At 34.8% G+C, this 12,856-nt stretch overlaps 1 protein-coding gene across 1 annotated transcript; it reads left to right on the top strand.

Moving 5' to 3' along the window:
• The first annotated feature begins 7,694 nt into the window (after positions 1-7,694).
• On the top strand, positions 7,695-9,665 carry LOC7463680 (uncharacterized). Its single transcript, XM_024602768.1, has one exon. The coding sequence runs from the start codon at positions 7,695-7,697 to the stop codon at positions 9,663-9,665; it is 1,971 nt and encodes a 656-aa protein (XP_024458536.1).
• The last annotated feature ends 3,191 nt before the right edge of the window (positions 9,666-12,856 follow it).

Genomic DNA, 12,856 nt, shown 5'->3' with positions numbered 1-12,856 from the left:
ATTGGATAAGTTATCCTAAAATCGACCATGAAAACCTCCCCTTAAACCCTAACGACCAACAAAATGTTTGTTGCACTCTAAAAAGTGACCCAAAACAATGAAAAGATAGCAAATTTTCACAAAGATGAAAAGAGAAATGAAGAGAAACAGAGAGAGTTTCTGCAGAACAGAGGAAGAAGAAAAAGGCTCCTATATTATATTCTTCTTATTATATTCCTAACACTATTACATTTTTTTTATATCAACTATGGTTAGAAGCTTGTTTACGTTATCTAACCAACAGTAACAGACACAGTACGCCTTAAAAATGGTCAAACATTGGGTAAGGAAGTTTAGGAATACAAAGATTAAAATTGGACAATATATTTTTTACTAATAAAGGCCTTATTGACAAAGAAAATTCAATTTGAAAAAGAAAAGTCCAAAATCAGATGTTTAAGGTCTCAATTAGATTTTGTTGAAAGATTAATTGAGTTCATAAAGGGTTTAATTACAAGAAAAATTTATTTTAAAGTCAATTTAGGCTTTAATTGGAAGACATCATAGTTTAGGGGTCGAATTATATTTTTTAAGAGTTAATTTTGTCAAATCATGGGCATAATTGCATAAATATTTAAGTTTGATGGGTAATTAGAGACTTGATTGAAGAAATCCAAAATCAAGAATCAAACTGGAAAAGGCGTGTAAATATAAGGGTTGAAATTGACTGAATCATGGGCTAAATTGAAGAAATTGGAGGTTTGTTGATTGATTGAGGGTCAAAATACATAAATTCAAAACTAAAGACCAAAATGGAAAAGACGGTTAACTTCAGGGCTGACATTTGAATTTGACAAAGATGCAATTGAATTGATTCTTAAAATCAAAATCTCAATTGAGGACTTGATTGAATAAATAAAAAATTAAGGATTGAGTTGAAAATACACACTTTTTTTGTGCCTTTTCCTTTTAAATGAAACGACGTATTTTGTACAAGACAACATCGTTAGTGCTCTACTTGAGATGCAGGACATAGAAACGAGGTATCAACAAAAGGGAACACACCCTGACCAATAAGATACGGTTTCATTTGCATCCTCCAATAAAGATAGTTTGTGTTGATTGTCTTCATATTGATAACTTGTTGCATGTTGTAGAGGAGAATGACGATTGCCAATGGATTGTGAGCAGCAACAAAGGCAAAGGGAAGAAAGACGGTTGGCGGCTTTTCTTCTACCTTGGTGGCGCCGCCACTTAAAGCAAAAGAATAGTCGAGAGAAAGATTTAGAGAGAAGGAAACAGGGAAGGGAAAGAACAGAGGGAACGAAGGGACGAAGAAAAAAAACAGAGAAACAGAAAGAGGAATAGAGGGAACAAAAAATACAGAGGAAAGGAAAAGATGAAGAATAGAAGAGACGAAATAGAAATAAAAGGAATAAGAACAGGAAAACATAAATAGAAAAGAGAAGGAAGAAGGGAAAAAAAAAAGACCACTGGCCAAGCAACTCACCAGTTCGCAACCGCAACACCACCGCCACCAGCGAATGCCACCGTGAGCCACTCTGGGTAATCTTCTCTCCTTCTCTGATCTGTCTTGCTGGTGTTTCATTTGCATGCAGAACATGAGCAATTCACGTTCTGCAGCAAATGAAATATAATTAGTCGGTTACTGCACTCAACACAGTAACCAGCTATCTTCTCGGGTTGGATCAGTAGTCCAGTCCACACAGCTAGGCTGAGTTCAGCCTTGTAGGAAGAAGGTTTTTTTTTTGCCGATCTCGGCGCAGGTTTTTTTTGGGCCGGGTTCGACCCATTCTAATTTTTTTTTGAAAAACATTTGTGATTTTCTTGCGTATTTTTCTATCCATTTTGATTAATATCGGTTTGTATTTTTATACCGTAAAGATACAAATCCGGTATTAAAATCCTAGTTTTCGTCAAAATATTGCAAAAGTTAAACAAAAAAAATGTCTTGTTTTCATGCATACGGCCAAGTCTCGAAAAAATCATATCATAATTTCATACAACAAAAATAAAAATAAAAAATGTGTTAGCATGCATTTTGGCTTTAATAACCAGTTTATTAAAGTCATGAGAACGAGGCCAACTTTCAAAAATTTCAAAAAAATTATTTTGTTTTCTTTTAATATTTGGGATTACGAACTTACATGTATGACGTACTCCTAATATTAAAATTAGTTTCTTTGGTTGACATAGAACGATTAGGTTTTCCTCAATAAGATAAAAATCTCCTTACCGAGCAGAACTTTTTTTAAACCGTAGACAAACCAACAACTAGAAAACACAATAACTCCTTAGTTTTTATTAGACAATTAAACAATGCAGTCTACCTTAAGTAGGGCATAGTTGGGGTGTTAATACCTTCCCTTTACGCAACTAGTCCCCGTACCTGATCTCTGAGACTAGGTAGGGTTCCTAGTGACCAAAATACTAGGTGGCGACCCCCATTCCATTTTTCCACTGATAAAAGACAAGAATTTCTTGTCTCCCCATATTTGCCAGGTAGAAACGTAATATGAGAGTGGATGATCGCCGCTATGCCGCACACGTGCTACACGTATCATTAATTCCATCAATTTTCATATAAAAATTGACGAAAAGGATTGATTGATAATTAAATTAGGCAATCTCAAGAAGTTGATTGATTAATGTGGTAAAAAAAGGCTTCGATAATAAATCAAAGTAAAATCATTACAAACTTTTCATACTAAGTTTTCTTTTTTAAAATAAACTCATGTGTTAAATTTAAATGATTGACTTGCCATAAAGAAAGTAATTTGTTTGTATAACATTACTTCTAATTAACACAAAAAAACCTCAGGAGATTAATCTTGAAAAAGAAACCTTAATAGAGGAAATGGAAATTAACAGAAAAAAACATAACACAAAATGAATGTTTTACTTCACTTTACTAATTAGATGTACGTATGAAGATTTTCTTCCAAAACAGGAAGTATATATGACCATGATAATCACAGGATATATAGAAGCCTGCAGCATAAAGTTTTGCCATGTGACAAGAGAAAGTAAATTATTCTGAAAGAACAACATATCCTCTCTTTTGTAACTTGTAAGTAATCATCATCGCTCTACAGGAGTTCAATATCAAATAAATTTACCTGTGACGTTTTGAGAAATTATGCCAAAGTAAGGTATCTATATACTAATTCATAACACAAATTTTCTGGAACCAGCACTTGTAAAACAGCTCAGTTGACTGCATATTATAATTAAGCTGCATAGTACCAACTAATAATGCTCTTGCACAATCTCCAGGAATGGTTTTTGGCTATTATCGAGAAGATATATTGATATAAAGCCCAAAAAGAGAAATACAGAAAATTAAAGAGAGGCAACAAAGTCCTCAAGGTTTAGCTTGTGAATAGAGAAATTAATTTATTCTATATATTCACCTTTAATGTGTACGTTAAATCTTTCATAAAGTTGTGTATAGCTTGTGATGAGAGTAAATTATTTATTCTATTCCTTTTGTGCAGTATAAAAAACGTTTAACATTTTTGCTTTGTGAGAGGAATTTCATTTTCAATTTCATATATGGTGTTGCTACCCAATTTTTGACCCATGTTTTGATAAATTTTCAGAAAAAATCCAAAAATAGCGAAAAACATTGAAAATCCAAAAAAAATACATTTTTAATACATTTGCATCGTTTTTAGCATTTTTAGCATCGTCTCAAAAGAATTTAAATTTTCAAAGACATTTGGAACGTGTTCAACTTTTAACGCGTTATTTTTAAAACCATTGATTTTCTTCATTGAGTCGACGTTGATATTGCTCGCTTTCAAAAATACAAAAAAATAAGAAAAACCAAAATTTACAAAAAAAAAAGAGGAAAAGAGAAGAAAGGAAAGGTTGAGGGACTAGTTTGAAAACCTAGCAAAACTTTTCCTATAAATACCATGCTATACTGATTTTGTGAAGGGGGGGGGCAATTTTGAAACATTAGAAAAATACAAAAACAAACCCTAAACCTAAAGCTAAACCCATCTTTTTCTCCGGAGCCGCCGCCCCCCTCCCCGTTGGAAAATTTTCTCTTCTTCTGGCCAGCCAAGAGCTTAGCTCCTTTCACCGCCGACACTGCAGCTCCTCCTCCTTTTTCTCCACAGCTGCCCCTTTGATTTTCCTTCTCCCTCTCAGCCGGTCCTCCTCCTTCCCAGAACAGCCACACGCTCCTTCTCCCCTCTCGGCCAACCACCGTTCTTCCCTCTCTCGGCCGACCCAGCTCCAGCAGCAAGACCCACAAGACAACTCCGACTCTCTTCCTCAGCCGCGGCCTCCCTCAGCTCTTTCCTCCTGAACCAGCGGCCAGCCCGTCGAACGCCGGTGGAATCGCAAACGGCAGCCACCCACAGACCGGCGAACCCAGCATCACCGAGGACCACCAGACAGCTTCCCCTTTGATCTCCTTGCCCAGCCGCAGATCCACCATCAGCCAGCAACGCCACCCGAACCAGAGGAGAAGAAGGTGACCGTGACAGACCCGAAGGAACCGGATCTGCAGTGAAGCAAAACAGACCGTTGCTTGCGTTTTTTGTGTGTTTTGCAGGTAGTGGTGTCCCCTCACTTCCGGCAGGGAAGGGCAGAGAAGGAGAAAGCAGGGCAGATCCGCCCGTTTCCGGCATCAGCGGCGGCGCGTGAAGTGACGCGCCGCCAGTGACGGTGGCGCGTTGGAACACGCGCCGCCACTGTTCCAGCACTGTTGCTGCGATTCCAGAAGTGGTTCCTTTGCAATTTCTGGAGTTTAGGGACTGTTTTGTAAATTTTGGATTATGTAATGTAATTTTTGTTGTGTTTAATTTTTTATAATTTTGTAATGTGGATGTAAAAGAAAAAAGAAAAGAAAAGAAAAAGGGAAAAGAAAAAAGAAAAGAAAAGAAAAGATATAGTGAAAGTGTATGTGTTGTTTGTATTTGTTTTATTTTTTATATATATATTTTTTTTATGATGAAATTGCAAAGATTAAAGAAGAATTTAATATTTTGATTGGATCACGGTCAAGAATTATTAACTTATACGTAAGTTGTATTTCTAATATCCGATGAAAAAACAATTATTAAAACTTCTTTAAGCACATCAAATTCGCGAAGCAGCTTACCTTAGGTAGGGTGCGTTAGGGGTGCTAATACCTTCTCTAACCACAACCAGTCCCTTACCCGCGAATCTCTGACAAGACCAGTACATCCGGTTTCCTAGTAGCCCTCAATCAATTACTAGGTGGCGACTCCAACGAACCAATCAAATCAAAACATAACAGAAAAAATCACCAGCCGACGCCGCGCGGATTTTTTTAGACGTGCGACATATGGTGTTGCACAATCTCCATAAATAAATCACTATCTCTATTATAAAAAAAAAAATAATCACTATCTCAATAAATAAAACACAAATTTGTCGCACTAGGATTGGGACCGCAACTTAAGCTGGTTACACAGCAGCGTGGTCGGCAGAGATTTACTTCAACATACTTTGGGGCTGCAAGTTCTGAGTGATTGTATGTATATATGCTTTTGTTTATGCATTAATTTTTATATTAATGTTGTTTGAGTGATGCTATTTTATTAAGTTTTTCTGTAGAAAGGTTGGGTTAAAAATGAAAAAACAATTTATACATAAAAAATTAATGAATCAGTTTGTACCTCAATTTGAGCACGTCGTGAACACTATCAAGATATATTGTTCCTTCATATCTGTATATTAAGGAAATAGGTCTTTGACCTTGTGGTGGAAAAAAAATAAATATTAGAAAACAATGAATTTAGATTTAATAGATATGAGATCCTAAATCTTACCAATGACAAGTAGTTCATGTTGTTGAAACTTCATTATACTATGTCATATGTCTATGCGAATTTTGTTTGATTCTAGGGATATATATATATATATATATATATAGACACACACACCAATGTAATGCAATGTAATGCTGGCAGAAGCTATGTGTAACAACATGAATAGCAACTAAAGACTTAAAAGATTTAATTAGCGAAGAGGGTTAAAGATTTGAACCAACCACGACTGAAATCCAATGCAAATACCCATTGAAATGGGCCCTATCAGGTTGAAACCATTCAGTCCCAAAAATAGATGCAAATACTAACCAAACTGGGCTGTGACAAACTAGGACCAACCAGGCCTGAAAACTTAGTCAAATACCCACTAGAATGTGTTTAACCAGTTGAGAAATGTTTTGATATTTTAAAAAATAAGTTTTGAAAACTAGAAAATTTTAAAAAGCACTTTTAGTAATTAATTGAAGTTATTTTCTTGAAGATGTGTGTTTTTTTTTGCATTGATATTCGAATTTTTCACTCTAAAAATAATGAGTTAGTATGATTCATCTAATTTTTATGTCCTTTTATTTCACATACTCTGTGTACAATTCACATTCTCTTATTCGAATGAGTACTAATAGGAATTATAGCAGGTGGTGATTCTAATGATAGTTACATTTTTTTTTTAATTTGGTTATTTAATTTGGTTTCAAATGGGAGATGGGACAAAGTGGAAGGGACAAGGGTAAAATGGTTGTGGGAAATGGTAATTAGAAGTTAAATTAGTTGTAATTATCAAGGGACAATAGATGGTATTGATGTGGTAAGACGTTAATTCTAAATGTTATGTTGGAAGCCAGAGAGTGATACTATTTTCATATATATTAGGGGTTCATCGACCCTTTCCTTTTATTCATTATATTTTAATTCTTTAACTACAGAAAAAACTAGGAGGTTATATATATATAACAACTATCGAAGTATAAATAAAAAATATTGTAATAAAACATAGAGAGAGAAAATTAGAGAGATCAATTTTTAGCTGTATATTTTGTGTTTATTGTTTTTTCTTGACTCAAATGAAAGATTATCTTATGAGCTTTTATTTAAGATATATATTGAATATATATTTTCTTTACATATGATATTGAAAAACAAACATAGGAGAGATCAATCCTTCCAAAGTTTTTTGAAGTTATTTAAGATTTATAATATTATATTAGTTGAATTATGGTGTAAAATGGTAATTTCTTGATAAAATTATAAAATCATGATATCTAATTTGTATTTAAAAAAAAAGGAGAGCAATTAAACGTGAATATTTGTTGAATACATGTTCTTAAAGTTTTTGTTGTTTCCTTATTTATAATAACTACTTTTTTGTTTAATATTTCTTATCAATTTACTATTAATTCACTAATTAATAATAAAAAATATGAAGTCCATATATTTATTATAAAAATCCTAAAAAATGATTAACTTAATAGTTTTTGGTATTAGTTTAGAATTTCGGTATTGAACGGATGAAATAGTAATACTTAGAAATAAACATAACTTGAATTAAGATGTTGGGTAGTAATTTGCACAAATTATGCATCGCGGCTTGGCTGGATGACCAAAAATTTAGATTCAGAGGCAGAGACGTTCTTAAATTCATATGGCTAGGGTTCGCCTCCCTCTCCAATAACTAACTACCCTAATGACCACTGAACAACAATTGGGAAAAGGAAAAAAAATGGTAATTTTTTATTTTCTCAAGTTCGTTTTGATCAAATTGTTTGGAACTATGCTGATTTATTTTTGAAAAATGTGTTTTCTAGGGACGCGTCGTCAAAGATTAATTTATCCCATTTGTCTCAAGATATTGTAGATGTATGGAATGAGTGGCAGATGCGGTCACTAATGTTACTCAGTCTCTTTCTGCAAATCTTCCTCTCCATTTTTGGAAAACGACGGAAGTTCTCTACTGCACGCTGGCTTGGGCCTTCTCTTTGGCTAGCATACTTGTCAGCAGATTGGGTGGCAACTTTTTCATTGGGTATCCTTTCTCGCAGCGAAGCCGACTATAAAAATCCGAACTTGATTCCAGTATTTTGGGCTCCAATCCTTCTTGTTCACCTTGGTGGCCCTGGAACTATTACTGCTTATTCAGTGGATCGAGTCAACATATTATTCCTAAGTCGCCTTCTTCAGCTAGTAACCCAAGTTGGTGTGGCTTGTTATGTCTTGTTCCGGTTATGGAGCCAGAATGCCATCACGTCGGTAGTAATTCCCATCTTGATTTCAGGAATTATCAAGTATGGTGAAAGGATTTGGGTTTTATTGAGAAGCCACGAAGACAATAATGGGTCGCAGCAACCTGGTACGAAAGTGTCTTCCATCCACGGTGCTGAACTTTTCAACAACAATCGTATAAGTGAGGTCGGATTTCTTCAAGATGCTTATCTTTTGTTCCAAGCGCTCCAGACACTGTTAAACAATTTTGATCTCGTCACTTTTGATCAAAACTTCACCTATGAGTTGGTTTCTGTAAAGAAAGCCGAGGAAGCCTTCCAGTTGATAGAAGTTGAGCTGGGATTCAAGTATGATCGGCTTTATTATAAGGTGACAATGATTTCCAGGCTTCGTATCATTCTCCGCTCTATCACCTTCTTATCCTCTATTTTTGCTTTAGTTTCCTTCTCGTCAAAGAGCAAAGGCGTCTATTCGATAAACGATAGGATTATTTCTTACGTGTTGCTGATTGGAGTTGTCTGCCTAGAAAGTTACTCTATTATTGTGCATCTCTTGTCCGACTGGGGTATGATTTGGCTTAGCAGAAGTGAAATAGCATATTCTATTGTCTCCCGAATCACTTATCGTTCTTGGTTAGTATCATTTTGCATGAAGAGCAAAAGATGGTCGAGATTAATTGGACAACACAACATGATAAGGGCTCAATCAAACAAACCAGTGAGCAAAATTCTTAAGAAGTACTTTCCAGGGAAATGGAACGTTGATAGCAGGGAGAAGGTGGACAAGGAATTAAAGGAATTGATCTTCAACCAAGTCTTGGATAAACGTTCAAGGTACGATCCTTCTACCGATGATTTCAATATCCTCGAGAAACTATTGGAAGAGAGAGGTTTAGAGGTGCTTCGACGCAAGCATATTTGCTTTGATAGATTTGGATGGAGTGTAGCTGGTACTGTAGAATTCATTCATAGCCTCCTCACTTGGCACATCGCTACTCATGTTTGTTTCTCTGATGATTCTCGGAAAAATGCTTTTGACAAGACTCGAAATTGCGTAATGAGCAGCAGATCATTATCTAATTACATGTTGTATCTCCTGGTTAATTGTCCAACTATGTTAGCGACACAGCCAAGCGAAACAAGGCATGCTGATACTAGAATTCATTTGCGTCGTCTCCTTTCCAGGAATACTCGTAAAGATGTGATCAAGCGCAACATTCCCTTGGATGGATTATCGTTTCACGAAGCTGAAGTGAATGCATTTTTCAAAAATTTGCTTGAAAGGCCGTCTCCCATGTTAAAGGAAATTAAAGAACAAGACGAAGGAGAAATGTCAGCCCTACTAGATGGTTGCATGCTTGGTGTGTCATTGCAGTCATTGGAGACACAGGATGGTTGGTCAAATGACAATAAATGGGAAATGATAAGTGAAGTGTGGGTGGACATGTTGATGTATGCTGCAAGTCATTGTAGATGGAAGGAGCACGTCCACGCACTTAGCCAAGGTGGGGAGCTACTCACTCATGTCTGTCTTCTCATGGCACATCTCGGTTTAAGTAAGCAATGTCGACCTAAAGTAAGTGAACAACTAGCTGCTCGGGCTAAAAGGCTTGATGGTATTGTTGGGCCTGAGGTATAGAGTATTATTGTTATTTCTTTGGATTCGTACAGTTATTATTAATGCTTCAATTAGGATGGAACTTTCTCATGTATTATTATATGATGCCTTTTGGCTCTATGCCATTCCTCTTGATCACCTAGTTTAGTGCTTGTTGGGTTTAGCTTCTTTTTTTTTCTTTGATGTTTTTTTTTTTTTTTAAGAAATACCATAGATTTTAATAATCAACAATTAAAGGCAATAAGAACATGGCTAAACATAGAGGAGAATACAAAAAAGTAGATTGTTGCGAATTTATACTTGCGAAACCCTCTCATACTAAATAATTATCTAAGTTATAAGAAAGCCACGCAACTAAATCAGCAAGTCTATAATTTCCTTGCTTGGCTAAGTTATCAGCAACATAATTCTTCTCTCTACAAACATTCTCAAAAAACACAAAAAGAAGGATATTAGAAGCGGTGTATATATCATTGAATTCACCTTCAAATGCCATGGTCACATGATATTTTCACCTTTTTAATCCAAGTAATAACATTGTAAGAATCACACTCTATAATCCATTGATTTGAAGAAGCGTAGCTGTAATCTGTATTCAAAAATAGTGTTTTTTGAATTGCCAAGACCTAGCTTTATTGGAGAGCTTATATTACCTGTAGAGCTAGAGAAAACACAAAGAAGTGTCCTTCATGATCTCTTAGAACTCCATTAATAGTCCTGGATTGTCATTTATAGAGGCGTCAATACTTCATTCCAACATAGATACCTAGATACCTGTAGGGGTAGGAATCCAACATTTCTTCTCTTTTTTTATAATAGTCGAATTTTATTAATAAATACAGAACCTTGTTGAGTATATAAAGTTTTTCCAGAAAAATATTGAAGGTTGATGATATACAACCAAAAAAAATAAAAGAATATACATGATAAAAAAAAATAGTTTGCAAAGCAAAATAAATAGCCAAGTAGATGCTCGGGCTAAAAGGCTTGATGATATTCTCGAGACTGTCGTCTCTGGGTACGAGGTATAGAGTACTACTAGTTACATGACCCGCGCGATGTCGCGGGTCTTTTTTTTTTCATAAAAAATATATAAAAAAACTAAGATTTAAAAGTGTTAGGTTTTTCTGCAAAGCTATACCCAAGAGTCTTGGGTTTGGCTGCATCGCCTGACCTAAAAGTAATATTTCTAATATTAATAATAACATTAAACTTGCATGACCCAAGTTTAAGTGAGCCTTGTTGCAACACCGGACCCAAGAATATTGGATGTGGGTCTGGCTATAAGGTCGTGTTATAAAAGTGTGATAATTAAATAGATTAATTAAAAAGAAAAAAATAAAGAAAAAAACCAACAGGAAGAAAAAAACTAATGAAGAAAAAGAAAAAAAAATCTGAATTAATTGGGTTAACCCTTCAAATCAGGTTAACCCGTAAAACCTGAGATTCAAGTCATGAAAGTTTGATAACTAAATAGAAAAAAAAAATTGGCGAGTTTACCCAGAATTAACTGGGTTAACCCATCAAACCAAGTTAACTCGTCAAGCCCAGGATACGTGTCATGAAAGTCTGATAATTAAATAGAAAGAAATTTAACATTAACAAACTAAACTAAATGAAAAAAATTAATTAAAAAGAAAAAAAATCCGGGTTAACTCGTCAAACCAGGTTAACCCATCAAACCCGGGATCCGTATCATGAAAATTTGATAACTAAATAAAAAAAATTTAACATTAACAAACTAAATCAATCAAAAAAATTTATTAAAAAAAAACTAAAAAAAAACAGTTCTATAATATAATATAATATAATAATTATAATAATATAATATATTAATAAGTGAAAGGCGTTGAAATCTACACTAGTTTCCCCACGCCTTTTATAATATTACTTAATTGGTTTTATTTTATTGGTACTATTATTTTTAATGCTTCAATTGGATGAGACTTTTGGCTTATTTGTTTTTATATTTTAAAAATAATTTTTTTAAATATTTTTCAATTATTTTAATATCCTAATGTTTTTTTATTTTAAATTAATATTTTTTAAATATTTTTATAGCTTGATATATTAATATTAAAATTAATAAAAAATATTATTTTAATATATATCTAAATAAAAAAGATGAAAAACTCACGCTACCGAAACACTCTTGGTATCACCTACTAATTATTTAATAAATCAGTTTATTAAAGACTTTAAAAATTTAACTTACATTTTAAAAAATATCAAAAACATATTTTGTTTTATTAATAGAATTACAAACTTATATAAAAAAACCGTTGTTCATTTTGTTTTATTTAACGTTAGAATTTCTTTACATAAGGATAATAATTTAAATACACATTAACAACTAAAAATTACAAAAAGACCTTCCAAAGGTAAAAAAAAACATTATCAGGATATCAATTGCTTGGACTCGGGAACCGTGCTGGAATTTTATGGGTCTCGGGAACAATGGCGGCGCGTTTGCTCCACCCGTCACCTCCACTACGGCGAGTGGGTTCACGCGCCGCCGCGGGAAAAACCACGCAGCGAGAGGATGTAGAATAGCTTCCTCCCTTCTTCCCTTCCTCGCCAGCGGTGACCTGCAAAACAAGAAAAGAAACACATACAACAGTTGATTTTACTTTTGTTCTTTTTCAGATCTGCTTTTTTTTTTTCCTTTGGTTTCACTTTCTTCTTCTCCTTTACAAGAGGCTGGCGGCTCAGTTGGGTCGAAAAGGAGGTGAGGGTGGCTGGGAGGTTGGTTTGGTGGTCGGTGGAGGCCGATCTATAGGGAGAAGAAAGCAGAACAAATTGGGGGAAGAGCGGTAGGTCTTGGGTTGGCTTACTGGGGGGGAGTGAGGGCTGTCACGGGAAGAGAGAAGGAAACGCTGCTGTCTGGGAGAGGGCTCTATCGGGTTAAGGTGGAAGACGTTGTGGTTGAAGAGAGAGTGGGGGGGTGGCGGGATCTGGTTCGGTGCTGGAAATGGCGATGGCTGGTGTTTGTGGTTTTGGTGGGTGTTCGGGTGAGAGAGGGAAGATCTGGTTGTTGTTTTTTCTATTTTGGTTTTTTTTTTAAAAATTTATCAAAAGATTGAGTTAAAAAATAGGTAGCAACAATTTTTATGGGATATGATAAAAAATTCAAATGATACAAGTTATACAATCCTAATAAAGAAACAATTATAGTTAGAATGGATGTCTAGTTAGATGAAGGAGGAGAATTG

This window comes from Populus trichocarpa, chromosome 6 (genome assembly GCF_000002775.5).
Source record: "Populus trichocarpa isolate Nisqually-1 chromosome 6, P.trichocarpa_v4.1, whole genome shotgun sequence".
NCBI lineage: Eukaryota > Viridiplantae > Streptophyta > Magnoliopsida > Malpighiales > Salicaceae > Populus > Populus trichocarpa.
This window is presented reverse-complemented; position numbering and strand designations above follow the sequence as displayed.

What these genes read in the sequence shown, in the direction of transcription:
- LOC7463680 (XM_024602768.1), top strand. Translation starts at nt 7,695, where the DNA reads ATGTTACTCAGTCTCTTTCTGCAAATCTTCCTCTCCATTTTTGGAAAA.